At 49.6% G+C, this 26,316-nt stretch overlaps 6 protein-coding genes across 6 annotated transcripts; 2 read left to right on the top strand and 4 right to left on the bottom strand.

Annotated features, from left to right (window-relative positions):
* Positions 1-6,774: 6,774 nt before the first annotated feature.
* Positions 6,775-9,655, bottom strand: LOC108164554 (glycosylphosphatidylinositol anchor attachment 1 protein). Its single transcript, XM_017300368.2, has 5 exons — positions 9,294-9,655; positions 8,885-9,235; positions 8,618-8,818; positions 7,450-8,564; positions 6,775-7,384 (listed from the first exon to the last, which is right to left on the bottom strand). The coding sequence occupies exons 1-5, from the start codon at positions 9,469-9,471 to the stop codon at positions 7,211-7,213; spliced, it is 2,019 nt and encodes a 672-aa protein (XP_017155857.1). The 5' UTR covers positions 9,472-9,655; the 3' UTR covers positions 6,775-7,210.
* Positions 9,656-10,315: 660 nt separating this feature from the next.
* Positions 10,316-14,377, bottom strand: LOC108154906. Its single transcript, XM_017285362.2, has one exon. It carries the CDS (start codon positions 14,236-14,238, stop codon positions 10,648-10,650), a length of 3,591 nt encoding a protein of 1,196 aa, XP_017140851.1. The 5' UTR covers positions 14,239-14,377; the 3' UTR covers positions 10,316-10,647.
* Positions 14,378-14,737: 360 nt separating this feature from the next.
* On the top strand, positions 14,738-16,812 carry LOC108154931 (G2/M phase-specific E3 ubiquitin-protein ligase). Its single transcript, XM_017285409.2, has 2 exons — positions 14,738-15,239; positions 15,304-16,812. The coding sequence occupies exons 1-2, from the start codon at positions 15,123-15,125 to the stop codon at positions 16,690-16,692; spliced, it is 1,506 nt and encodes a 501-aa protein (XP_017140898.1). The 5' UTR covers positions 14,738-15,122; the 3' UTR covers positions 16,693-16,812.
* Positions 16,813-16,892: 80 nt separating this feature from the next.
* Positions 16,893-19,684, bottom strand: LOC108154920 (ubiquitin carboxyl-terminal hydrolase 30 homolog). Its single transcript, XM_017285382.2, has 4 exons — positions 19,244-19,684; positions 17,871-19,183; positions 17,601-17,800; positions 16,893-17,519 (listed from the first exon to the last, which is right to left on the bottom strand). The coding sequence occupies exons 1-4, from the start codon at positions 19,323-19,325 to the stop codon at positions 17,408-17,410; spliced, it is 1,707 nt and encodes a 568-aa protein (XP_017140871.1). The 5' UTR covers positions 19,326-19,684; the 3' UTR covers positions 16,893-17,407.
* Positions 19,685-19,881: 197 nt separating this feature from the next.
* LOC108154940 (T-complex protein 11-like protein 2) lies at positions 19,882-23,756 on the top strand. The gene is made up of 6 exons (XM_033392873.1): positions 19,882-20,118; positions 20,976-21,445; positions 21,511-21,992; positions 22,063-22,363; positions 22,425-22,591; positions 22,665-23,756. Exons 2-6 carry the CDS (start codon positions 21,189-21,191, stop codon positions 22,925-22,927), a joined length of 1,470 nt encoding a protein of 489 aa, XP_033248764.1. The 5' UTR covers positions 19,882-20,118; positions 20,976-21,188; the 3' UTR covers positions 22,928-23,756.
* Positions 22,865-26,281, bottom strand: LOC117188672 (DDB1- and CUL4-associated factor 10 homolog). The gene is made up of 2 exons (XM_033392866.1): positions 26,054-26,281; positions 22,865-25,987 (listed from the first exon to the last, which is right to left on the bottom strand). The coding sequence occupies exon 2, from the start codon at positions 25,981-25,983 to the stop codon at positions 24,400-24,402; it is 1,584 nt and encodes a 527-aa protein (XP_033248757.1). The 5' UTR covers positions 25,984-25,987; positions 26,054-26,281; the 3' UTR covers positions 22,865-24,399.
* Between the last annotated feature and the right edge of the window lie 35 nt (positions 26,282-26,316).

Below are 26,316 nucleotides of genomic sequence, written 5' to 3'. Positions count from 1 at the left end.
AGATACGGATTAAACACTAGGCTTAATGCACTAAGACAAATGTTCGACAAATTTTGTTCGAACAAAGCAAAAATAGGCTGGCGAAAATCCTCTAGCTGAACCCTCCACGAGGGTGCCGGCTGGGCAATGGACACTGCATTACCCGGGACAAGGGTAATGCACTGTCGCTTGCTCTGTCCGGTGTAATGCAGTGTCTAGCTAAGGCTATGGTCCGGCGTCTTCCCGATTCAAAGTCGGGGGAACCGAACCAGGGCCATGGCTAAAGGTGCCTGGCGGTCAGGCCTAAAACGCTAGGGGGTGGTCCCCCCGAAAAATATTAACCAGTATGGACCCTCGGGCCAAATATGGAGGCGAAGAAGGATAAAGCACGGGTTGGGATGTCAACCCAAACGTCGGTGGGAAGCGTGACTGCTACCACCGGCGGGCACGGGGAGGAGCAATCCTCTCTGCGTGTCGCCAGCGGTCACACCTCAGACTTGGCGGGAGCAGGCCAAGTCAGTTGTAAAGCTACTGCCACAACAACAACAACAACGAGGTGGAACGTTGTGAGTTGCTGCGGACACCGCAACTCTACAGTTGTACCCGATACTAAGTCAGTATGGCTCTCCTGCGGCAGACGCCGCTAATATTGAACGACACGACAAAGAGTGCGTGCGAGAGAGACAGAAAATCAGTCTGAGCGTGACGTCGGGCGCTGCGTAGCCACTGAAAATTGATTTCTTGCTTTTGGCTACAAAAATGATCTGATCTGATCCAGATTCAGCAATCTGATAGATATGGTCATTATCTATGATTCTGCGTTTTTAGTTTTCTCGAATGTGCAATATTGTGGATGCAACAGATTTTCGTCTTTTGTGGGGGCGGAAGGGGGTGGGGCAAAATTCTGAGATATACGTTTTATAGTGAGATCTAACAGAAGTGCGGATACCAAATTTGGTTACTCTAGCCTTAATAGTCTCTGAGATTTGTGGATGCCCCAGATTTTCGTCCTTTGCGGGGGCGGAAGGGGGTGTGGCGAAATTTGGACACGAAACGGTCAAGGTCCGATATCACAGGAGTGTGGATACCAAATTTGGTTGCTCTGGATCTTATAGGTTCTGAGATCCTTGAACTCATATTTTGCAATTGGCAAAACCGACCATGAAACCTGTGTGTTAGAGAGAGACAGAGCGAGAAAGAATGAAATTGTTTTCTTGATTCTGGCTATAATAATTATACGATCTGGTTGAGATTTACGAGTCATTTAGAGTCATCCCCTACGATTCTGCGTTTTTGGTTTTATCGTATCTTTAAAAATGTGGATGCCACAGATTTTCGTCCTTTGTGGGGGCAGAAGTGGGCGGGGCGAAGTTTTGAAATATTTTTGTAGCAGTGACATATCACAGAAGTCTGGATCCAAAACATCGTTGCTCTAGCTCTTATAGTCTTTGAGCACTAGGCGCTGAAGGGGACGGACAGACGGACAGACGGACGGACGGACAGACGGACAGACGGACGGACGGACAGACAGACATGGCTCAATCGACTCGGCTATTGATGCTGATCAAGAATATATATACTTTATGGGGTCGGAAACGATTCCTTCTGGACGTTACACACATCCACTTTTACCACAAATCTAATATACCCCAATACTCATTTTGAGTATCGGGTATAAAAACAACTCACTCCGCAGCCTGCAAGTTGAGCCGCACAGATGCCGTAGTCGACACAGACACGGATCTGGAGAGCGTGCTCTCTATGAGCAGGACGGAGGAAGAGAGCCTTCTCCGCTCACCGGAACCAGGCACCAGCTCCCTGCGTAGGGAAGGGCCGAAGCGTTCCAAGGAGGGGATGAAGGCCAAAGCACAATACAAAGCGGCCCTCAATATCAAAAGCCGGCTGCAAGGTAAAGTAGACATCTCCCAGGAGGAGAAGGTCAAGCTAGCCTGGGCCGAGCAGCGAGTAGAGGAGGGCCGACTACATTACGCCCAGATGCCACAGATGAGGGCGTCGAATGGCGAATATGCCAATAAGGTGGAGGAGATGATGGCCACCAAGAGGCAACGCTCGACTGAGAGTGCCATTAAAGACACTCCGGCGAGCAAGCGGCAACGCGGGCCCAAGAGTGCAGCCCCTCCACCGAAAGTGGCCAAGAAGCCATCGAAATCGAACGCGAAGGTCAGCGATGTGACCAAACGACATTTGATCGTGGCACTCATCGACCGGAGCGAGGAAAACGGCAAGATGTCAGCGGCACAGTGGAAGCTTGTGCACGCGCGTCTCGTCGACGCACTGTTTGCACACATGGAAGAAGACCCCGCGGCCCCTATGCCCACGTTCGATGGTGCTGGGTGGCTAAATGGGGTTAAGATCCTAAAGTGCAACGACGATCCAACCCTAAGGTGGCTGACGCGTACGGTCTGCCAACTGGAGGCGATGTGGGAGGGGGCCAAGCTGGAGGTTGTGGACCGGGAGCTTATCCCGTCCAAGCCTAAGGCGAAGGTACTCTTCCCCATCACAATCCAGGGAGACCGAGCGCTGAAGCTCCTTCAGCGGCAAAACGCGGACGTGCCAACGACCGATTGGAGGATCCTACACATTGGTAGCCCACTACCCAACGAGGGGGCCAATGTGTGATCCTCCAAATAAACAAGGAGGCAGAGGATCTGCTGTATCCCAAGTTCGGGAAGATGGCGTGGGGCATGGGTAGCGTCTACCTGCGCCTCAAAAAGCGCCACCCTAAGGACAAGGACGCGCATACCCTGCAGGTAGGCGAGGTGGAAAAGGACTTAGGTCTCGAGTCCATCGTGGAGGCCGCCCAGGGTCTTGCGCTTGAGGACGAAGACGAGGAAGACGGTGACCTGACGTTAGTAGTCAACCCGTCGGATGCAAGTGAGCCAGCCACCCATGCTGAGTGTGCTGCAGCTAAACTTGCATAAAAGCAAGGTAGCGTCGGCGGAGCTCCTCATCGCCATGGAGCAAGGGCTCGCCGACATAGCTCTAGTCCAGGAGCCCTGGATTGCGACAGGCAATTCAGTGGCCGGACTAAAGTCCTCAAATCACAACCTGTTCTACGCAACATCGGTAAGCAGGAACAGAACCGTCGTACTCGTACGAAAGGGAATCCATGCTTACCTTATGTCTCATTACAGCACGGATGACCTGACGGTTGTGATGCTGGAAAGCGAGGAAAAGCGCCTTCTGGTGGCTTCCTGCTACATGGCTCACGACAGACCCGCACCACCCGACGAACTCAGGATCCTGGTGACAGAAGCCGGCACCAAAAACTATCAACTCGTCATCGGGACGGATGCCAATGCCCACCACAATGTGTGGGGAAGCACCGACATCAATGATAGAGGTGAGTCACTCTTAGACTTTATACTTTATACTAATCTATATATAGCAAACGTCGGGGAGGAGCACACCTTCGTGGGTCCGACTTCATCCAACGTGCTAGACCTAACACTAGCAACGGGAAACAGTACTACGGTATCTAGCTGGAGGGTCCTTGAAAGACCCTCCTTCTCAGATCACAAGTACATTCAGCTTAAGTGCGACTTCAAACATTCTTCGAAACATTCTTCGAAGGTAATAGTCTATAGAAACCCCCGGAATACAAACTGGGAAAAGTTTAAAAAGACAGTTACTTCGAAGCTCGCGAGTCCGGGCACAGTGAAATCCGCGGAGGACATAGAGAAGTCTCTAGAGACCCTATCCAACGCGTTGCTGGACGCCTACCACACATCGTGCAAACCCTCGAGGACGAAGAAGAGGTCCAAGCCACTCTGGTGGAGCCGGGATCTCTCTCTTCAAAGGGACAACCTCAAGGAATTCTTTAAGATCGCCAAACAAGCGAACGAAGGGATCGTCTATGAGGAATACAGACTCCTACTCAGGAGCTACAAGAAGGAAATACGTAAAGCACAACGGAACTCGTGGAGGACTTTCTGCTCCAACATCGAGAAAGTACCAGAAACCGCACGGCTACGGAAGCTGCTCTCTAAGCAGCCTACCATACAAAGCCAATTAAAGCTAGATGACGGACAGTGGACAGAGGGCAGTGACGAAGCCCTAACAGCACTAATGGAGGAACATTTCCCTGGTTGCACCGAGGTCGCTGATGCCAAAGAGCACCAGGACCTAGCAACCGAGGAACAACACCCCCCAACAGATTTGTTAACCACCAAGCGAATCCCCTGGGCAATAGACTCCTTTGCGGGCACAAAAGCACCAGGACTTGACGGGATATTCCCAGCCATGATGCAGGTGACCAAAGAGGCGATTACCCCATGGCTCTCCGCAATATTCACAGCTTGTATAAGTACTGGCTATATCCCTATCCAATGGAGAACCTCGAGAGTTGTCTTCCTCCCAAAGGCAGGAAAGTGCAGCCATGCGAGTCCCAAGGACTATAGACCGATAAGCCTTACCTCCTTTATATTAAAAACGCTAGAAAAGCTGCTGGACTTACACATCAGGAATGAGGTAGGGGGACTGATGTCAACCAACCAGCATGCCTATACTAAAGGGAAATCGGTGGAGACCGCACTACATTCGGTAGTAGCTACCATTGAGAAAGCCCTTCACAATAAAAAGTATGCACTGGGAGTATTCGTGGACATCTCCGGAGCATTCAACAACGTGGCTACGGAAGCAATAACAAATTGCCTGGTAGCAACTAATACACACCCAGCAATCAACCTGTGGATAAGGAACCTCCTAGGTTGCAGACGGGTGCAATCAGAGTGGGGCACCGCTTCCATGGTGAAAGAGGCACACAGAGGCACACCCCAGGGTGGAGTCCTGTCGCCCCTCCTGTGGAATCTGGTGGTCGACGACCTCATCAAGAGATACGAAAGGAAGGCCCCAATAATAACAGCTTATGCGGACGACATAAGCATACTTATTACGGGTGTTTGCCCATCGACCCTCAGCTCACTAATGCAACGAACACTCAGGGAGATACGCGAGTGGGCGGAAGAAGTAGGACTCAGTATCAACGCGGACAAGACGGACCTCATCCTCTTTACCAAGAGGTACAAGGTACCGATATGGACCCCCCCGATGATCAATCAAACTAGGCTAACCCCAAAAACACAAGTCAAATACCTGGGCACAGTACTGGATAGTAAACTGGCATGGAAACCCAATGTATTGGAAAGGGTGAAGAAGGCCACCATTGCGCTTTATGCATCCAAGAAGATGCTCAGCAGCACATGGGGCCTATCTCCGGCTCTGATGCATTGGATTTACATCTCGGTGGTGCGACCAACTCTGCTGTATAGAGTCTTAGTGTGGTGGCAAGCTACTGGAAAGAAAACGTATCATAAGCTTATGGAAAGGACTCAGCGACAGGCTTTGCTCTGTATTACAGGGGCGCTGAGGTCAACCCCAACAAAAGCACTCGAAACCCTACTTGGAATCGAACCCCTAGACATCCACGCCCGTCTGACTGCAGGAAAGGCAGCACAACGCCTCATCGCTTCAGGAAATATGTCGCCACAAGAATACGGGCATAGTTCAATTGGAAGGGAAATGAACAGATCAACTGATTACATGACCCCCCAAACATGCCTCGACGTAAAAACAACTGCATCCTTGGGACCTGAAGACTGGAAAATCGGAAGAGACCAAACGGAGCACCTCAATATATATACGGACGGCTCCAAGATGGACGGAGGAGTAGGAGCGGGCCTATACTGTACAGACCCTGAGATAAGGCTGTCATATAAGCTACCGGACCATTGTAGCATATTCCAGGCAGAGGTTTTTGCCATCAGGAAAGCAGCAGAAGTCGCTCTTCTCACTGAAAGAGCACACGATGCGGTCAACCTATTCGTCGACAGCCAAGCGGCGATAAGATCCATGCAGTCGTCCGCAGTCAGTTCCAGAAATGTCTTGGCGAGCAGGGAGGCACTAGATACCCTAAGCACGACAAAGTCAGTGCGGATCTACTGGATTCCCAGCCACCAGGGCATCGAAGGGAACGAGACGGCGGACGTACTAGCTAAGGAAGGCGTCGGGCTGGCGAATACGAGAACCGAGAACGTGCCTGTCTCCCTCAGAACGCTGCAAAGCGATCTAGAAAAGCAGGCCGGATCACAAACCGAATGTAGGTGGAGGAGTACCACCGCCTGCAGAACCTCGAAAATCATGTGCAAGGAACGCAATGACAAACTCAGCCACTACCTGCTGCACCTACCACGGAAGGACTGCAGATTATTAGTGGGAATATTAACGGGACACTGCCTGGCTGCGGCGCATGCGACAAAGCTAGGAATCACAAACAGAGACAGTTGTAGGAAATGTGACGAACCTGGGGCAACCGAAACCCTAGAACATCTCATCTGCAACTGTCCTGCTCTCTTAAGGGCAAGGAGGAGATACCTGGGCGCCCCAGTGCTGGCATCACTGGAAGATGCCTCCAAGAGGACGCCACAGCAACTACTGGCCTATGCGAAAAATACCTCGATCCTCGAGGACTTCAAAACCCACTAAACACTGCCGCGACGGTTCATATTAACAACTATAAGAGGAAAAGGGATCTTCAGTTTATTGGTCAGCATATCTGTGTTAGAGATTACAGAAATGTTAATAGCTAGTTGGGCACCTGCGATAACTGCGACAGTCAAAATTCAGCTAAAGATTCGGAGAACACGACACACCCAGTTAATCACGGACAGCACCATTCTAAGAGCGGGGAAGCAATGGCGACACTTCGACTCCAGTTGGTGAGAATATAAAAACCCAAAAGCGGACCTTAAGACCCCGTATTGATGGTAGATTATCTAAACCACAACCAAGTACTAAGTTTAATATGTATCTACATATCTTACAAATAAACTCTAAAGGATAGTGGGTTAGATATTTGACCTAACGACTATTTTGAATTTAAATTCTAAACGGTAAAGCTTGTAATACATTATGCAGCACTACAGAATAAGATAAATGTAAGCTGGAAAAGTGACTGGAAGAACTTTTTCCTTCCAAGACATTTATGTGCAGAAGTCTCATGTAAAAGACATCACATAATTGTCATCAATAAAAGGGATGTCTCAATCGATCTGCAAGGGGATTTAAGAAATAAATCTGAGCATTGGTTGTTTTACTGTACAATTTCCAGCTTAACATATGTAATTTCTTTGGACATTCAGATTATGCAAAAAAACATCGACATTAATAAATGGAATGCCAGTTGCCACATAATGGAATACAGTTTTAAAATTTAATTTGTTTTTAACTTGGTCTGAGGCTGAGGCTTTGGCTTGCGACGTTGCGACTCCTCGTAATCGGAATAATCGGCAATGTCACGCCGCTTGGAAAGTGCCAGTGTCCAGCAGAGGATCCACAGGGGCAGGAAGACCGTGCTGACGACAAAGTAGAGCCAGTTGCCATAGATCTAATAAGAAGAACGGGGAAAGATGTGAAATGATAAGCAGGCGAATGCTGAAATGCAGAACTTACCACACAGTCAATGAGACCGTAAGCGGAGGCATCCATGGCGGCGGTGGCTGCGCGCAAAAGCAGCTTATCAAGCTTCAGCTCAGGGAACTGGTAGAAGCTCATGCACAGAACAATGACATAGACGACAACCATAGGGTTGAGCAGCAGAGTGATGAGACGCGTCAGATTGCGCATTGAACCGTTCCAATTCTTCTCACTAGTTTCCAAAGCAATTACCACCGGTACTGTGAGGACGGCCACAAAGAAGCCGAGGGCAAAGTTAAGCAGGCCGACGACGATCAGAGAGCAGCCAAAGATGAGCAGGAATCCCACGTGCAGGAGTTCAAGGCCGCCCGCCGGCAGGACAACGACAAAGGGCAGAATGAAACCGATCAGGGTAAGAAAGCTAAGCACGGATGTGGTCAGTGGCGCAGCGCCCATCGGTATCTCCAGGAAGTACTGCTGCAGTGGCAACACATTGCCCAGATACCCGATGAGCAGTACAGCTGTCAGATAGATCAGCACGGAGCCGTAGGGCAGACCGTCCTCGACATCGGTGTCAGGCTCAGACCCACTCTGTGTCTCAGCCGACGCTTTCGCTGTCGCTGCCGGTTGCAACTCAAAGTCTAGCGTTGACCAGGTTAGATAGGCCTTGAAGAAAGCGCAGGCGACGAGGGCCACCAGGGCAGTCATGTAATCGCCTATGGAGATGTACCGATCGTTGTTCACAATCACATAGAAGAAGAAGCTCTGATGGAAGCGCTCCAAAAGATTGTTGAGGCTGCGCGCAATACCCTCGATGGCCTTCAGAAGCGGCACGGCCGCCGAGCCGGCGTTACCCTTCAGAGTCGCATGCGTTTGGCGCTTGGCAGCAGCGATGGTGAGGGCATCGATGCGATAGCGGTGGAACAGTCCGTGATTGCCATTGGGCACGCCCGAGGACTGTGTCGACAGCATGGACAGCATCTGGCGCAAATTCTTCTCGAAGACAGACGGGTTGGAGCGACGCTTCTTGCGCAAGGTCTGCTTATACCCAGATGTGATGCCCTCCCGAGCCATTATGCGCTGCACCAAATTGAACATGTCCAGGTTGGGCAGCTTGCCATTGAGGCCTTCGATCTTTACATCCACATAGTCTGCAAGGCAATTATTAATTGATTTTGCTTTAGTTTTAATGACAATAACTTACCAATTTCGAGATCTTGTACTTCGATGTTGAGTGCCGCCTGCAATGAGCCTGCACGTGCTGGCAAGTTGCCTGGCAGCAGGTAGGCCTTACTGACATTCATCACGCGGTCGCCATCATGGTAGGCCTCCAGCCAGGCCTGCATTCCCAACTGCTCCTGTTCGGTGACCAGAAATATCAGATCCTTAGCCCAGTAGTTCTTGCCTGCGGAAGAGATTAAAATTTAATTGTGTGTTCCCATGCGATAGCGGCTCTCTGCTCTACACTTACGTCTAGCGAAATCGGCAAATGCCAGCAGCAGCGGCACACTGGGCGAGATATCCGGGTGCACGGAGGTGGGGGCACGGTAGGGAGCTGTGAAAACAATACCCTCGGTGGAAGCGATGCGAGGCGCCCGCAGAATGCCGTATATGTTTTTTCCGTGATACTCCTTGCCACCACCAAAGGGATAGCGGAGGGTGTAGTTGTGTGTATGCGTTTCCAGGCCAAATTCGTTAAATTTGGCCGCAATCCAGGCGTGTGGCGTAGTCGACTTGTGTTCCTTGCGTTCGCGCTGCAGCTCCTCCAACAGCTGGGTGGCTAGCCGATTGGAGTCGATGCGAATCTCGGGGTAGACCAGACCTAGCCAATTAAAGGAAATCACTTAAAATCGGTCTCATTCATGGGTAGAGACACTCACCTGGCGACAGGGCGTTTTCTGACAGATAGGTGCCGTGGTTGAACTCGGGCAGGGCCAGGCAGGCGAGCCAAACCACGCCGAGAACATAAAAGCCGCTGCACACCTTGCGTACATGCTTTGCCAAACTATCTACTAGCTTGTTTTGCGTCGAGATCGACGGATCTGAAAGCAGGCCCATTTTTTTCCAACGCTCCTTACTCACAACTCAAAATTTCCATTAAACAGACGAAACAATAACAATCAAGCCAACAACATCTGAATGCAACCGGTAAAAGTGCACATTTATCTCTATCGATGTATCGATATGTCTCTTCTAGCAAGGAATTAATTTTGTAATTATTGTTGTCTTCCACTACACTACACACTGTATGAAGAAAAAAGAATTGACCGGGAGCGAAATAAATAATTATATGCTTAAGCTTAAATTTTTAATCGATCTACTGACAGCGCGGCAGAAAATATTTTGATGTAGAACTTACTTCTGCAATCGATACTATCGATGTTTCTGTTTAAAATTTTCCACAGCAATCGCCTTTGAATAAGAAAATATTTTTGGTTGCATTGATTTATTATTGTTATAGCATGAACTGAGGCACTATTTGTGCAATTATTTTTTCGATCTGTCCTATCGACCCAGCCATAATTGTTTCGAAGCAGCCAGCTTTCAGACTAGTTTCCAAGATATTATTAGTTGGAATTGCTGCCAACGAAAACCACTCCTCTTGTTCTCTCCGACCTAATGCCAAGGCATTATCCGATTATCTTGAAAACAAACAACAATGCGAATTGTAGGACTATATGTAGTTAAGCCCATTTTCAAAGTAAACGTTTGGTTTATTTAACTTTAAATGTGTGTGCTGCGATTACAATGTAATGGGAATGGAAAACTGGTAATACTTTGCACTATCCGAGACTTACCATTGCATGTACAATATGTACACATGTTTGAGTATCAGTAGAACGAGTCTCAGAACTTAATGGTCACACAGGGATGTTCTTCGGGATCGAAGAAGTGCTATAAATTTTAGGTTTTCTCAAATTTTATTTGCGTTATTTTTTGTTGTTGTTGGATTTTTTGTTGATTACAGACTTACGTTAAGGTAGAACGTGTAATTTGTAACATGTACAATTTGTAATAATTTTTCAAAACACTTGAAATACAATTTGGGTGTTGCGTGTTGCATTTACATAACTCAGATACAAATTATGGAATTTGTTGTGTAATAATTTAGATACAATGAGACATAATAGAGGATAGGAAAGAGACAAAATATTTATCCTAAAGGATTACAAGTACTCACAAAAAAAAAAAAAAAATAGAAAAAAAACATGTTCTCTTACGAGTATTTGTATATTAGACCGCAATCTGACCAAGTGCTGTGGCATTGATTGGCAGGGGAGGTCGGGCTGGCGCCGGCATGTTGGTGGGGTTCCAGAACAGATAGCTGCGATCGATGGTCAGCTTGGGCTTCTTGAACTGCGGCAGCAGTAGGTGGTCGAAGATGGTCTTGGTTGTGACACAGATGACGTTCTGGCCTTTCCAATATTTGATCATCTTCATGGACTGCAGCGTGTAGATGATGTCGTCGTGGGTAATTCCGCTCACCTCACTCAGCTCCTTGATGGTGGTCTGCTCGAGCGAAACGCGGTTCCGCATCAGCTCCAATAGCGTATAGGCCCAGTAGCTGCGGTAACTGAGTCGACCGAGGTCCGACAGCGGCTTCTCTGGACTTCCAATGACGCCCTCTCTGCGGGACAACTCGTAGCTGAAGGCGATCAACAGCTTGCCGAAGCCTTTGCGCTGATGCGGCGGCAGGACTAAAATGCATGCCACGTTGTTGTTGTCTGGGGATTTTTTCTCCTTGGAAAAATAGCCAACAATATGACTGCCTTCCCTGTCCACCTCGCACAGAATGTAGAAGAAGAACGGATCCATATCAAAGTACAGCACCTTGTGGTCGAGAAAGAGCTTGGCCATCAGGCAGAGCAGCTGACAGTAGAGGGGCTCCTCCTTGCCGTTCACCTCAAAAATGGAGATGTTGCCCTTGCGGTAGATCTCGCGACCCGGCGGATGCCGCTTGCGGCACACGTACGTATGGTAGCTGTAGCTCTTCCGCATCCGCATATACTTCAGGCAGTACTCGCACACGTACAGCGTGCGCGCCTTGCCGTAGTCGCCGGGAAAGGGGCTGAAGTACCAGGTGTCGATCTCGTAGTTGCCGAACTGCAGCTTGTCGATGTACTTGATCTTCGTGATGGACTCGTGCTCCTTCTCGAGGGCCGCCTGCGAGGCGGTCAGCTCCGCATGGCTCTTCTGCACGTGGTTGATCTCGTCGTAGCGCCGCTTCTGGTAGCGCGTCATCTTCCGGTCACTGTAATCGTAGCGAGTATTCTCGCACGCCGACAGATAGTAGTCCTTGTTGCCCTCGCGCAGGGCCCGGTCCAGTTCGCGCTGTTGCTGTTGCTGCTGCAATAAAATCTGTTGTTGCTGCGCCAGAAGCGCCTGCTGCTGCAGCATCTCTCTACTGGTTCCCGGCTGATCGCTGTCCAATTGGAGGAGGCTGCTGGCGGTTTCTGTGATGCCTCCCAAGTCATCGGCGTTGTCCGAGATGCGGTGGCGACCAACCCACTCGTCCAGGCGGCGATTGAGGCCCACATAGTGCACGTAGTACTCGTTGGGCATCAGGACGTTCGCGGTGATGCGCGACTGGAGCACACGGCCGGCATGGACGGTGCCGTCTTCGCGCCGAATGTAGTACACCTTCTCGGAATCCTCGTTGACCACGATCCCATCGCCTAGATCACCCGACCCCGCCATTATCTCTGTCTCCGTCTCCGTCCCAGCCGAGTTGCTGTCATTCTCAATCAGGATGAAGTCATCATCCTCGTCCTCAGATTCGTTCTCGCTGCTGCTGCCGTCGCTGCTGCTACTCTCCTCAGCGTCGCTTATCTCATCATCATCCGAAATGTTTTCCATTTCCGCACCGAGCACAGTGCGCATGGGCCCTGGCGGTGGCATACGCCGTCGATCGCCCGACGGTGGTCTGTGTTTAATTTTATAGGAATCAATCAGCTGACGCGCCGGTACCCTCGGGGGCGGATACTTATCCTTGTCCTGCTCCGACTGCGCCTGGGGCGGAAATGCAAGCGGCTGGCGCGGGTACACAAACTGCTGATCCAGCGGCAGCTGGGTGCTCTGTTGTGCTGGATAGTCAAGCGGCTGGCGAGGATAGACGAACTGCTGGTTATTCTGCACCGATTGGACGCCGGCGCGCTGCTGGGACTGGTAGTCAACCGGCTGGCGCGGATATATAAACTGATGGCGTGTACTCTCCTGCTCCGGCTGCTGCTCGGCGCGCGGGGATATATAGTGATCTGGGATATAGGGAGGGAGATTAATATTATCACCGCAGTCCTTGGCTGGCAGGCCGGGCATTGCCACCGCTCCATCATAGTCATCGGGATCAAGCTCGGGCTCGGAATCGACCGGCCGCCGAGGCGGAGGCGGGGGCATATGGTGCTGGATATTCGGCATTGGATAACGCAAAAGATTCACCCGCGGGGCGGGAATAGTCACCACCTCGGTGATAATTGGTTTGGTCGGAGCGTCAGGATCCATCCTAGGGTAGCTAATGGTTGGGGGCAGATCCTCCACATAGATGACAGTGTCCACGGAAGCATCGTCTTTGGTTGAATCGTCGTAATCATCAGAGTGCGAGCTGCTGTCGCTACCGGACGAGGTCGAGCTGCTGCTACTGCTGTCCTCCGTCACGGGGCTGTTCTCGTAGTGGGGCTTTTCCCGCTTAGCTGGCGGCTCTCCATCCTCGTCGGCTTCCAGTGCGGTATTGACACAACTCATGTCAATGGACTGATCCGGCTCCGTGCCATCCGAAGCTGGCTGATCAACAATCTCCATGGCATTCATATCGGGTTCCTCGTGAGCCGCCGTACTTTTTTCTTCAGAATCAACTTCAACCATATAGCAGTCGGTCGTGACATCCAAATACCGCGATTGTTCCTCGTATTGAGGTGGGCGCGAGGGATCCTCGTATGGTGCTACCTCGTAGGGCGAAGATTCTTCGTATTGAACCCAATCGCCACGCGGATGTTCATCGTAGCGCGTGTGTGCCTCGTCTAGCTGGTGTTCCTCGTCGCAAGAGTGCACGTCTGTCTGCGAGTGTTCCTGGCCCCCCAAGTGTTCCTCGTCGCGCGAGGTCTCCTCAACCTCAACGGGCAAGTGTTCCTCGTAGCACGACTGCTCTTCGTCGCGCAAGAGCCCTTCGTCACCGGAGTTTTCCTCGTTGCGCGCGTGCTCTTGGTTCGTTGAGGGTTCCTCGTCTCGCGAAAGTTCCTCGTGGGGCAAGTTTTGCTTTTGGTGGGAGTGTTCCTCAACAAGCGAGTGCTCCTCTTCGTGCGAGTTCTCTTCCTCGCGGGAGTGTTCCTCCTCGTGCGAGTGCTCCTCCTCGTGCGAGTGCTCCTCCTCGTGCGAGTGCTCCTCCTCGTGCGAGTGCTCCTCCTCGTGCGAGTTCTCCTCCTCGCGGGTGTGTTCCTCTTCATGCGAGTTCTCCTCCTCGCGGTGGAGTTCCTGCTCCTCCTCCCGTGGGTGCTCCTGGTGATCCACGCGCAAGTGCTCCTGCTCCTCCTCGCGCGAGGTTTCGTGGTCCTCGTCACGAGACCTTTCCTCCTCGAAGGAGCGCTCCTCCTCGCGCGAGGTTTCGTGGTCCTCGTCACGCGACCTCTCCTCCTCGAAGGAGCGCTCCTCGTCGCGTGAGTAGTCTTGGTCGCGTGAGTTTTCCTCGTCGCGCGAGCCTTTTTTTCCGCGCAATTGTTCCTCTTCGTGGGGGCGTTCTTCGTTGCGCGAGAACTCTTCCTCGCGCGAGAACTCTTCCTCGCGCGAATGTTCCACCTCCTCCTCGGACATCTTACCACAATAACTTTCGCTCATTCGCTATCGACAGTCTGTTTTTCCAATTTCAATTCGTCAAAGAAAAAAATGCTTCAATTCTAGATGCCAAACAGCACGGTAAAATATTAGAGGTCTATCGTTTTTCTAGTTCTTTCGATTTTTCCCCCCCTTCTAGGTCACACACCATGCAACTTCATGGAGATGCGCTCTTTTTATCGATGATACCGGTATCGTATAGGTTAAAGCCTAGAACCACTAGTACCACAGTATATACTGTACATACATACTTGGTTAGTGCTAGTACTCAGATCAGCAGAATTTTCCCTCGACCGAATCAGGGATGATATTCGTATGAAAACGATAAAAATGAGTGCCTGTATTTCATTCGACAGAACATTTTTCAGCAGGCGTTTTGCAGACGAGTACTCAGATCAGATATGCCGATTAATATTGGAAAGGCAACCGATTAATACTGGAAAAACAAAGATGGTATATCCTGGGCACGAGCGGATTATAGAAATATTCCATCATTCGCCGACAGAAAGGTAGGCGCGAGAAAGTGCTAGAAAAATGAAATAATGAAGCCAAATTTAATCTCATTAAGGCAGTCGAATAAAAGCTGATTTTTTTTAATATATGAATTTTGTTCCCGCTACTCATATTGATTTATGAGTACTGTTCCGCAAGCACGAAATTACGAAACATTGCGAACCTTTCTCCGTACATTGCCATCCTCCACCGGCACAACGCCCATAAATAATACATTCCCGCTTGCTTTTATATAAAATTTGAACTTTCAACTGATTTTATTTGTCAAAGCACACAGCACAGTGTAACCGTAGGTCATGCACACCTGGGCACACTCCCGCAGAAAAATATATGGCATTTTCTGAATTCCATCCGCGAGGCGCGCAAGATATTAAATGGGGAAACAACAGTGTGATATCTGTGGCAAAAAAAGCGAAGACGAAGAGAGTGATACTTTGTTATTTGGCGATTGGATGATTAGGCAGACGCTGAGAGTCCACTACTTCTGCCTGGTAAGCCAAATTTCACTTGTGCCGCTAACAGGGAACTATATTTGTATCCTACCCGGTTCTCTAGCTATTATCCACAGACCTCCCTCAACGCGGTGGCGACTCTAGCGGCATTCTGGGCTTTTTACTGCGCGACATTCGCAAGGAAGCCGTCGCCGCCAAGAAACATAAATGTGTCTATTGCCATGAGAAGGGAGCTAGCATAGAATGCCACAAGTGCCACATACGCTTCCACTTGGACTGCAGCCTGAGCAATCGGTGCACCTCTGAATTCTATGGAGACTTTCGCAGCTACTGCGATGCGTGCACACCCCTGGACGACTACAAGCGCCAGCTGTTGGCCAATCCCCCGCAGAATAAACGCTGCGATATCTGTCTGAAAGCCATTCTGCCCTTCTCCCTACACAATGTCGCCTATGGAGACTGCTGCCGGAAAGGCTTTGCCCACCGGATGTGCATGCGTCGCTACGCCCTTGCCTCAGGCTACTATCTGCGCTGCATCTGGTGCCGCAAGGAGAAGTTCCGCGACATCATTCGCCAACAGTCGATCTTCGTCCCGGACCGCGACGCTTCCTGGGAGAGGCAGAAGAATGCTTACCAGGATCTGCACCACAAGCACATGCGATGCGACCACGAAAATTGCCTCTGCCCTAAAGGACGAGACTACAACAAACACGGCTGGATCATATTTCCCTGCAAGCTGTGTGCCTCGATCGGAGCACACCTGAAGTGTGTGGAGGGAACTCTGAGACTGTCACGTGGCTCCGAACCCGTTGATTTCAAGTGCGAGGTCTGCCTCGATGTGGAACAGAAACTCTTAAGTAACAAGCAGGTTTCCATGCTCAATGCATCGGACACTGGCATAACAAAGGAAAAAATCGAAATGTCCTTTTATGTGCCCAAGTCAAGTCCTAATCTACCCGTGGACTTGAACACTGAAACACAACCGGTTTTCTCCGACGAGGAAAATTCTGAAAATTCGGATGTCAGCGGGATAACAGTGATCGCATCCCAGCGGGCGTCCTGCATAGCCACTCCCAATAAAGATATACCCGTCTCTGTGGAAGCAACTAAGCCATCGCCAGTAAATATCTTGAAAGAAGCGATCGTCAACATCCCTGATTCCCCCCAGCCCCAGCTGCAGTCCCAGCTCCAGCTTCATTCGCCGCCCCAGCGTGATCAGGAATATTCCCCAGGTCTGGTAATACGGCAATCATACACCTGTGCGGGAGAGCCATTCTTCTACCTGGTAACCCACGAGTTCGATGAGCGTGGGTCGGGGGATTGCACGGGATCCTGTACCCTCCGATTTGCCACGGATGACCCCAGGCTCAAGGATCGGTCTCCCGATGCCTTACAGAACCTACTGATCACCGAAGAGGACATTTGGTGTCGAGACACAGATCGTGGCATCTTTAACCTAGTCCATTCTAAAATATTGTCTACTTGTCATTAGCTAAAATAAATATGAGAACAAAATTCAATGCTTTGTCCCAGCAGCACACCTTCGTGGACCAATCGGCAAAGACTATGCAATTAAGTATTCTCTGATGTATCTTTGATGTTACGAAGCATAGCCCAAGAGAGAATGGAAATAAATTGAAATGGGTTTCGTTCCTGATGCCATGGCTGGGTATTTTATAGTCTTGACTCGCGATATTTTTCCAAATTTTTATTGAACATTTATCCTATGGAAATAACTCCAACAATTATTGGTTGACTTATGTATTGTGTGTGTGTGTGTGTGTGTGTGTGTGTATGTGGTGTGTGTGTGTATGTGTGTGTGTGTATGTGGTGTGTGTGTGGTGTTTTCTATTGCTAAACATAGACAGCTAAAAGCACATTACGAATTGTTATTGTTAAATGCATCGATACCAATCGAAGTGAGGAGTAGTTCCAGGATGAGCCAGAGATACAGAGACCATGTTGATACTATTCCTTAATGAGTATACAGTTTGGGTATGTACATACATACTATACTCGCGAATACTATAACCGCGAATTTGTATGTACACTATTATGGTTTTTGGGTGTTTTTATCATTTGGATTTGGTTTTCCATCACATCAAGTTTGTGTGTTTGGCTGAGTGATTGACTAGGCCAAGTACATACGAATATATGTACATATATATCCCGATTCCGATCCCTATGACCGCCGTACCATGGGTTGACTAGCGCATTGGGCGCTGCTGTCCTCGATCATAGAACAAAAGGTAGGCCGGCACACTGAGCACCTCGTCGATGGTCACCTCGCGCACAATCGTGTCCGATGTGTAGAACCATCTGAAAATACAGATTATACATCATATAGAGCGAGACAGAGAGTGAGAGAGAGAGAGATAGAGAGAGACATCGGCCACTCACCGATGGGCATTCCTAAGCGAGCCACGCCGATAGGTGACAAAGTGTCCGCTATTGGCCTCGCCCGTGTGCACCACCACGGCCAGCAAACGGTACAGATTCTTAGGGAACATCGTGCCGAAGCCTTCGACACCACCTACGGCATTGTTCATCGGTAGGCTTGAAGAAAATAGGGACATCGTTGACCCCCAGGGTGTGGTGGCCTGCGGCAAAACAAGAGATAAACCATCAGATGCAATTTCAAGGCTGGTGGAGCTCCTGGCCGCCACTCACCTGGCTGTTGAGGTGAGGCTGAACGAAGCTGTAGGGTGCCATGGATAGGCTCTCGGGAAAGTGGACATAGTCTCGTCGCTTGCACACCTGTCCCGTGGGCAGCCAAACTGTTCGGGCTATATGGATGCACAGGCAACCAGGAAGCTTGGCAAACGTTACAGACTTTGTGTGTGTGGTGGTCTCGTTGCACGAGTCACACTTGACGTCGCTCAGGTCCTCCGACGTAATGTATTCGCTGAGAAGGTGGCCCAAGCTCAACCCGGTGCGACGCTGAGTGGGCAAGTTCAGGATGATGCTATCAAATTTATCGTAGCGCACCGAGGACTTGGAGCCGCAGCCGTTGCATACAAGCTGGGCGCCCATTGCTCCCTGGAAGGGATGGGCCACCTGGCTGGGCATCATGTTGGACCAGATTGATACTCGTCCGGGCCCACGATGGAGACGCTCTAGCGACCGGCAGGATGCCGACACCCGCCTATTGAGGCCCTCACCCACCTCCTGCGACTGTGGCTGGCGAGGGCGCGACAAACGCTCCCCACCTCCCACAGTAGGCGTGGTCAGAGAATCAATAGCCAGGGCCTCGCTACAGAGGGGAAATCCGAACGGCTGCTGCCCCATCAACGATGTGCCAGGCGAGATCGCATCTAGCAGGGATCCGATTCGATCGTTTCCCTCGCGCTCGCAAACCGACGCCGGCGAGTCGGGGGTGTGGGCCTCGGAGCGCACCAGGCGCGTCAGATTGGTCGACTCGTCGTAGTCCATGTTGAGAAAATCAGTGAGCATAGCGCTGGACGGGCGATTCGGTTGATCCCCCATCCGCTGGCTCGCACCGACGCCCACGGCCACAGAGTTGAGCGGCCTGAAGCCGCCGCCGGCCGGTGTTTCGATTCCAATGCTGCTGCTGCTATCGTCGTCATGGCCCGGGGGACCGGGCAGCGCATCAGATAGACATCCCAATGGCTGTGGGCGAATGGCCTCCTCCTCCAAAGAAGACAGCAGTACATGGAACAACTCATGGGCATCATGCTCCTCTTGTGGAATGACCCAGCCCAAGGTGTTAAGGGCCCGCAGAACGGCGCCGGGTGAGTGCGGGTCGCCACGCAGTGTAGCATGAGTACCATTAATTACCTCCAGGGTGTTCAGCATGGAACTGATCAAGCTTTTCCGATCCGGCGATGCTCCATTATAGAGCTGCAGCCAGGCAATGAACTGCGGGCACGCGGCTAGAGCCTGGAGAAGCGTATTGAGGAAGCATGTCCGTCCGAAGTTGTGGAGCCCTGCGATCTGGCCACGACGCTGACGCAACCGGGCACCTAATAGAGGCGAACATTTAGCATTAACACAACATACCAGCACGAATAAACCGCACTCACCTGATGGTCCCCAGAGTACAAAGGCTCCTACGACGGCAGCTACCGTCACACCAGCAGCCATCAATATCTTCTCGCTCTCCATTTATTTCGCTTGGCTTTTGCGGACACTTTCGGTCGACGGGCGGACGGCTCTCGCGAGGACACACTATACCATTTGGTTGGCGGTGGTCGGGCCTGATACTTGAGGTCAAGCCACCAACCAAAAGTTACGTAGTCAAACACTGAAAATCGTCCAGAATCCGCCGTAATTATACGAATTGGGAAATCTGGTTATTTCCTTTGGACCCTGTAAAAAAATTCGTCTGCTCCTGACGGTCGCTCGAGATGCCCGATTGTTGTTTCAGCGCTATTTTTTCCCGATCAGGCAGGGTCAGTTGAATCTCGATACTATCGATGCATCGGACCATGCAAAAAGTTGAGAATTTTACAAATTGGCTATTTTTCCATTGTCATTTTTTCCTGACGCAATATCTATTCTGAACTGGATGATAGCCATTTCTTGTGTAGACATTTAGTAGCAGTTTAAAAAATAAGTTCTTATTGATAGCTTAGAAAGCTATCGATAGTGAGCTATCGATATTTTTTACAGCTGTTTGAGTTGAAAAAAAATTGTTTTGGTGGGGGAGGGGATAGCAAAGGCATATGAAGAAAACAAACAAAGCTGGCGCTGCGTAATGGAAGCCAGTTTCTAAATTGTATTGTCAAGCACCATTTATAACACATTGGAGATTTGTCAGTACAGTGGGTGCTCGGATACAACATAAAAATTCAAAAATTAAATTTAAACAAAAACCAATTAAATTGATTGTTAAATTATTAAGTGACGGTTTTTCTTTGGAACTCTTTCTGGAACTTTCTCCAGTAGCAGCAGTCTGGTAAGTTCTCGAAGTAAATGCGAGTACCAACCACCCCCTACCGTTCGCTGTCCTTGTGCCCATTTCACAACGCTGCCTCCCTCCTACCCCCAGCGCGCCTAGCTGAAATTTGGTGCGCAATAGAGAAAATTTTCTCGTTTCTGTTTTCACTTTCTGCTTTATTGGGCTCTTTGTTTATGTCGCCCATTCGCTGGCTGGGCCTCAAACCTCAAAGCAACCAAAGCAAAGCAGAGGAACGACATTTCGTTGTGCAATTTGCTCCAATTTTCCTAGTTTTATTTTGGAATCTGTGTCATGAGATGCTGCAATCTTCAGCATCCACACATTTGAACATTTTTCACGTTATTATTCCAATTTCCCTCAGTATATAACCAGCGCTCGTTGTGACCAGGGGTGCATATCAACATACACACATATGTATATACATATATTAATGTTTTTTATTCAGTGCAAATAGTAAATATCAGCGCAGCGCAGTACAACGAGCAGCAAGTATTCTTTTCTACTAATAATCACCTTTTACATAGGTTACAATTTACAAATACATAGCTATTTACATATGTATGGATTGTCTACCAATGTAACAACTCTTTCTGATTGGAGTTTTAATATGGTCCGAATGGGGAAAACAAGTTATTGCCTCTCCAGATTCCAATTAGAGTGTTCCTACTGCAACACAGACACTGCGGAGGGGTGCCTTAGAGTCGTTCTCTTACAAATGTGTGCATAGTCTGTGTGTTATGGCGTTTTCTTTGTTCAACAACAGCACACACACACAAACGCAAGTGTCTTAACGGTTATTTCTCCGTATCTCCCTCCTTCCGTATTTATTCACGCATTGAACATTCTCCACACAGACTACGACCGACCCAATCCCGAGAGCCGAGCTTCATCTGACCTCTAACAAAGAAAGTGCAGGCAAAGTGCAATAGCGCCGAGAAGAAGAGCAAGCCAGAGCCAAATTTGGTTAAAACCGGTTACAGCCACAGCCACAGCGACAGCCACTGCCAATTCATTTGCGTCGCAATTTCCCGAACAAAGAAACTAAGGAAAACTCGAGGCCTACCGACATGGAGAACAAGCAACAGCAGGAGCAGGAGCAGGAGCAAAACCAGAGCCAGAAGTTAGGAGAGCGCACCGAAAGCGAGAGCTCAGTTGACAGCATGACGCGCTTCGTGGTGCCCAGCCTGGATGGTAGCCCGCCGAAGATCGTTACTATTGACGAGGTGTCTGGGATTTTCAAGGACCTCAGGAACATGGAGCTGGCCCATGAGATTGCCCTGAATCCGGAATTTAAGCTGAAACAGTATGAACCGCCAACGCACAGGTGAGCAGTGGGATTGCCCTCTTTACGTACGACCAGTTTCCATCTAATCCCCCAAATCGTTGCAGCTTTGAGGGCCGCGTCAAGGCCATGGTGCACAAGGCCTACTGGGATGTATTGCGCACACAGCTGGAGCGCCAGCCGCCCCAGTACGACCAGGCAATACGCCTGCTTGCCGAGATCAAGGAGTGCATTCCCCAGCTGGTCACACCCAACGAGCGCACGCTGGTGCGAATCAACGAGGTGCTGGACACCGACGTCATCAGGCAGCAGGCGGAGCAGGGCGTGCTCGACTTCAAATCCTATGCCGATTTTGTGATTCTCATTCTGTCGCAATCGTGCAGTGCGGCCCGGGATGAGGCGGTGGCCGAACTGCGCAAGATGGACGATGTAGTAGACACCTTCCGCAGCATTCTGGAGCTGATGGCGCTGATGAAGCTGGACATGGCCAACTTCATGCTGGAGCTTGCCCGAAAGGAAATCTCCGCCAATTCGGTGCAGTACGAGAAGGAGAAGCTCAGCAAGTATCTGCACGAATTCCATGGCAATGGTTAGTATATCGTCCGTGGAAGCACCAATCCCATAAAGTCTCCTATTTATTTCATTGGCCGGATCCCCAGTTGGTTTCCCGGCCACTGAGGACTGGCTGCAGCGAAATCGCTCTGATGTCAGCAGCAACCAGACCATCTACAATGGATACATGGAACTGATCGACTATCCGGAAGACAAGGACTTCCCCGAGCTTCTGCGAATTGACAAGGAGCGCTTTGCGGGCATAAGCTGGCGGGCCCAGCGCCTGATCCTGTGCGCCTCGCTCATCTCGATTGCCCAGAGCCCCCCAATTATTTCGCAGCGTCCCAATAACCGTGCGATGCTAGCCAAGCAGCTGGAAATCATTATGCAGGATGTCAAAAATGAAACGTGAGTCATTCACTCAAATTTCCGCGAAGCTGCAGCAGCATTTTCCCTTCAACTTTTACAGCCAAGTGGCCGCTGCTCTGGAGAGCTGCTACGAGCAGATCCGCTGCCTTGTGAACAGCGCCCTGTCGCAGGAGCAGCAGCCGGATATGGACGAGGCTACCTTGGCGAGCCTGAAGAGCCAGCTGATGCAGCTCAGCAACAAAACCTCACCAGTGCGCAGTCTCATGGGTGAGTTAGTGGCTCAATCCTCTCGAGAAGTTTCTTCTCTATCCCTTTCATTCCCTTTGTTCGTATTGCCCAGCCAAGCGCTTCGATCTCTTTGTCCGTGTGTCGTTGCGCGCCGACAACCACATTCCACCACCGCCCGCCGGCTTCAAGGAATTTGAGGAGGAGCTGACTGCACTTATATCGTCGCTACTGCGCTTGATATCCTACAATCATGCTGTCTTTGGGGATCAGTTCTTCAAAATCTTGGGAAAGACAACTCCCAGCGCTCCGGAGTCGACGTCCGAGCTTGCCGCAGCCACCCCTATTAGTGGCATTGCACAGGTGGCCAACCCTTAAAAAAGGTAATGTGGGACCCTGGACCTGGACCTGGACCTACAGACGCCGAGAAAAAAAAAAAATAAATGTTAACACCCAAAAATGACAAAGAAGGATGCCGCGAAAAAAGGAATGTCTACTGGTATTATAGCACTGGAAACGCTATAGACCCCGAAAACTGGAAAAGGAGAAGTGAGGATGGTGACTAGGAGAAGGAAACCCCGTGCCCATTGATCTGAACTATCCATTCTTAGCTCTTTAAATATGTATATTCAAAAAGATAAATATCTTTGATTTGGATCATCATTTATATAATTTGAAAGTCAATCAACAGACACACTTGCAAACACCAAGAAACCAAACACCACACCCGAGATCCGAGATCCGAAAAGGAAACTGTGCTGGAGCCTCTGTGATAAGATGGAATATATAAAATGTAAAGTATGCATATAGTACATATGGGGCTATATGAACACTGGCTCGCGTGCTCTTCACCCAACTCTGACAGCATCAGAACGGTCTATAATTAATCATATATTGTTTAATACATACCTAGTATACTTATGTAATACCTAATCTAGCATTAAGCCCGATTCAAATTGTAACCCCTCTGATTGTTAGTCGAATGTAGTTGCAGGTTCTATTGATCTGGTGTGCTCGCTGGCAAGAGTCCTGAGAGGAGTAGGTATAGGACTATGAACCGATAATGATTACTCACAAACTTACATATTTATTACACATGAATGCATCATACATATATATGCATCTATTCAAATATTCGTAGTTAAGTTTTATGCAAATTGAGCTAAATCCTGACTCACAACGATTAAATAAAAGTTATTCAATTCGATTTGATTGTTAAATGCCTAGGAAAGATGGTATTTCGATCTTAAACGCAGAACACTTGGGACAGCTTATCGTCAGCTGATCCTTTGGTGTTCCGAATCTCTGGTGTTCACTTGGAAGACGAGAGCCAGGTAGACGATTTCCATAGACGACTGTTTTGCTTCCTGTTCTTGGAATTATAGGTGTTAGCGTGGATCGGTACATTGGCGTTTAATATCTTCAAAGTATTAGATATGCATGTATGACAAAGATAGGTACATCACAAAGGTACATGGCTTTGGACACAGAACGTTTCGAAAGGAGAAACTGCTTGCTATGAAAACTGAATTTGCAAAACTCCACAAGACAATAGCTAAGGTAAGGCCTACAGAATTTTCTTATAGCTAAACTAAATATACCCTTGCTGAGATCATTCTCTTATGAGCAGATGAAGAACAGAAAACCGACTCCATGAAGGGTCATACATATAAGTGTTGTCTATCGGGAAGAACAACCAAGTCCAATCGGTCCACCAGTTTTCTATGTATTTCTAAACAAGAGATTCTTGGGGATAGTCACGGTAACGACTACGGTTCTTGTACATTAAATAAAAGAAAAAAAAAATTACAAAGTTTATGGAAAACTAAAAAATATTAAAAAAGGCAATTCTAAAGATTGGGTCGATACCAGGTCACATCCCCTTTGGCGCAGCCCGTGACGAGTAGGGGCTCCCGGGGACTGAATTTGGCACAGAGCACCGCATCCTGGTGCTCTTTCAGGTGTGCCAGTTCCACCATTTGGCGTGGGCTCTTCTTCCCCTCCTCGAACGTCGTGTAGATGGGATAGTCGCAGCAGTCGGCGCTGTAGCCCAAGAGGCGCACGCCATTGCCGTAGGGCGAGCAGATGATACGACCGTCGGCGGAGAAGCCCGGCTCCTTGATGTAGGTAGGCATGACGTTCGCCTCGGCAGTATAGTACATGAGCTTTCTGGATTTCGGTTCTGGGTCCACAAAGGGACGACGCGCTAGGCGATGGCGTTGGCTTGCCGGTATCGCCTGACGCAATGGCAAGACCTCACTGCTAATGGCATCCACTGAATCATATGCAGTTGGGCTTATGGCACGCTGTTGGACGGTTATCTCGGCTGTCCAGATGTCGCGCGGAAAGCTTTCGGGTTGTTCATGCAGATGCTGTGCGTATGCGGCGGTTCCACCACGGCCGTTGATTCTATTATAGTTCGATATGCGGCGTGTCGGAGGCGTCGAAGACCCGTCTTGGCCGCTGCCAGACGCACTGGCTGCACGACCGGAAGTGCTGGATGGGTGGCGTCTTTTCATGTTAGCCACGTCCTCGTTAATGTCGTGTATGCATGTCCACTCACGATTCTCATCGTAGCTCACACGCGTCAGCATGCAGCGGGAGTTCGGATGAATCTGCAGGGCCAGTATCATATTGGCATCGTTGCGCTCCGTAAAATCTGTGACCAGCTCCACGCGGTTCCTCTGCTGGCGCCTCGAGAACAAATGATCGAATTTGGCCGCCACTGGTATGTACTGATCGACCACCTGCATGAGACGATAGACGTCAGGTCTGAAGCCACTGAGGTCATCGTATAATGTAGTCAAGTCCAGGCGATGGATGACCATGATGTAGCCACCGCTGGTGCACAGCACCAGTTTGTCGCCCATCGGGGAGATGCGGCATCTCAAGAGGCCACTGACATGAAATACACGCTCTGAGATGAGGCCCTGTTCCGTGTGCGAGGCGGTGTTCCAGGTCAAGATGCTGCCATCGAAGCTGGAGCTGACGAGTAGCTTGTCCTTGGGCGAGTACTCGATGTTCTTCACCCAATTGGAATGGCCATGCAAGACACGAAGCTTTTCGCGCATGTTGCGCAGGTCCCACATTGCGACGGTTAAATCGTCAGAGCCCGTAGCAAAGATGCGCGCGTCGACGAACTTGATGCAATTGACGCTGTCGGTGTGGGCATCGGGTACCTTGAAAATTTCCTTCTGTGTGTTGGCATCGAACACCAACACGGACTTCCGCTCGGTGGCGGCCACCATTACATTTCCATCGGCATTGAATTCCAGATTAAAAATGGCTCCACCGTCGCGTACAGGCTCGCCGGAATACTGGTTGGCATAATAGCTGCTAAACATGTTTATGCTTGTGTATATGCGACGCATTATGAAGTTCTCATCTCCCCACGATTGGATGCCACGCTCGCGCCGACTTAGATATTGCTCCATAGTTCTAATTTTCATGCAAGGATCGAATGAAAAATTAAAAATAAAAATGGTCGGCCAACAAAAACTCAACCATCAAATCGGTAGTACTTGTTGCGGTCAATGGGCGGCGCTTTTGTTTTATTTAACGACGTCCGTTTTTCCGTTTCTATGACCGTATCATATACATGCATGTAAGCATGCATGTATGTAAATATGTATGCATGATGTTGTGTGTAATTAAGTAGTATTAAGTAGGTATTAAAAGCAGTCTTTTAATTTCTTGCTGAGCTCACTGCATCACTCTGTGACAGACAGCAAAGCTCCTCTCCCCATAACGTGGCGATAATCCCATCC

The sequence above is a fragment of the Drosophila miranda genome, chromosome XL, assembly GCF_003369915.1.
Source record: "Drosophila miranda strain MSH22 chromosome XL, D.miranda_PacBio2.1, whole genome shotgun sequence".
Classification (NCBI taxonomy): Eukaryota; Metazoa; Arthropoda; class Insecta; order Diptera; family Drosophilidae; genus Drosophila; species Drosophila miranda.
The sequence above is the reverse complement of the archived record's forward strand: the minus strand, read 5'-3'. Positions and strand labels throughout refer to the sequence as shown.

Coding starts and splice junctions, on each gene's coding strand:
- LOC108164554 (XM_017300368.2), bottom strand. CDS start 9,471: ATGGGCCTGCTTTCAGATCCGTCGATCTCGACGCAAAACAAGCTAGTA. Junction 9,236..9,293: donor AGAAAACGCCCTGTCGCCAG/GTGAGTGTCTCT, acceptor TTAATTGGCTAG/GTCTGGTCTACCCCGAGATT. Junction 8,565..8,617: donor AGTACAAGATCTCGAAATTG/GTAAGTTATTGT, acceptor ATTGCCTTGCAG/ACTATGTGGATGTAAAGATC.
- LOC108154906 (XM_017285362.2), bottom strand. CDS start 14,238: ATGAGCGAAAGTTATTGTGGTAAGATGTCCGAGGAGGAGGTGGAACAT.
- LOC108154931 (XM_017285409.2), top strand. CDS start 15,123: ATGGGGAAACAACAGTGTGATATCTGTGGCAAAAAAAGCGAAGACGAA. Junction 15,240..15,303: donor GAGTCCACTACTTCTGCCTG/GTAAGCCAAATT, acceptor CCGGTTCTCTAG/CTATTATCCACAGACCTCCC.
- LOC108154920 (XM_017285382.2), bottom strand. CDS start 19,325: ATGGAGAGCGAGAAGATATTGATGGCTGCTGGTGTGACGGTAGCTGCC. Junction 17,801..17,870: donor AGCCTCACCTCAACAGCCAG/GTGAGTGGCGGC, acceptor GTTTTGCCGCAG/GCCACCACACCCTGGGGGTC. Junction 17,520..17,600: donor TCGCTTAGGAATGCCCATCG/GTGAGTGGCCGA, acceptor CTGTATTTTCAG/ATGGTTCTACACATCGGACA.
- LOC108154940 (XM_033392873.1), top strand. CDS start 21,189: ATGGAGAACAAGCAACAGCAGGAGCAGGAGCAGGAGCAAAACCAGAGC. Junction 21,446..21,510: donor TATGAACCGCCAACGCACAG/GTGAGCAGTGGG, acceptor AAATCGTTGCAG/CTTTGAGGGCCGCGTCAAGG. Junction 22,364..22,424: donor CAGGATGTCAAAAATGAAAC/GTGAGTCATTCA, acceptor CAACTTTTACAG/CCAAGTGGCCGCTGCTCTGG.
- LOC117188672 (XM_033392866.1), bottom strand. CDS start 25,983: ATGGAGCAATATCTAAGTCGGCGCGAGCGTGGCATCCAATCGTGGGGA.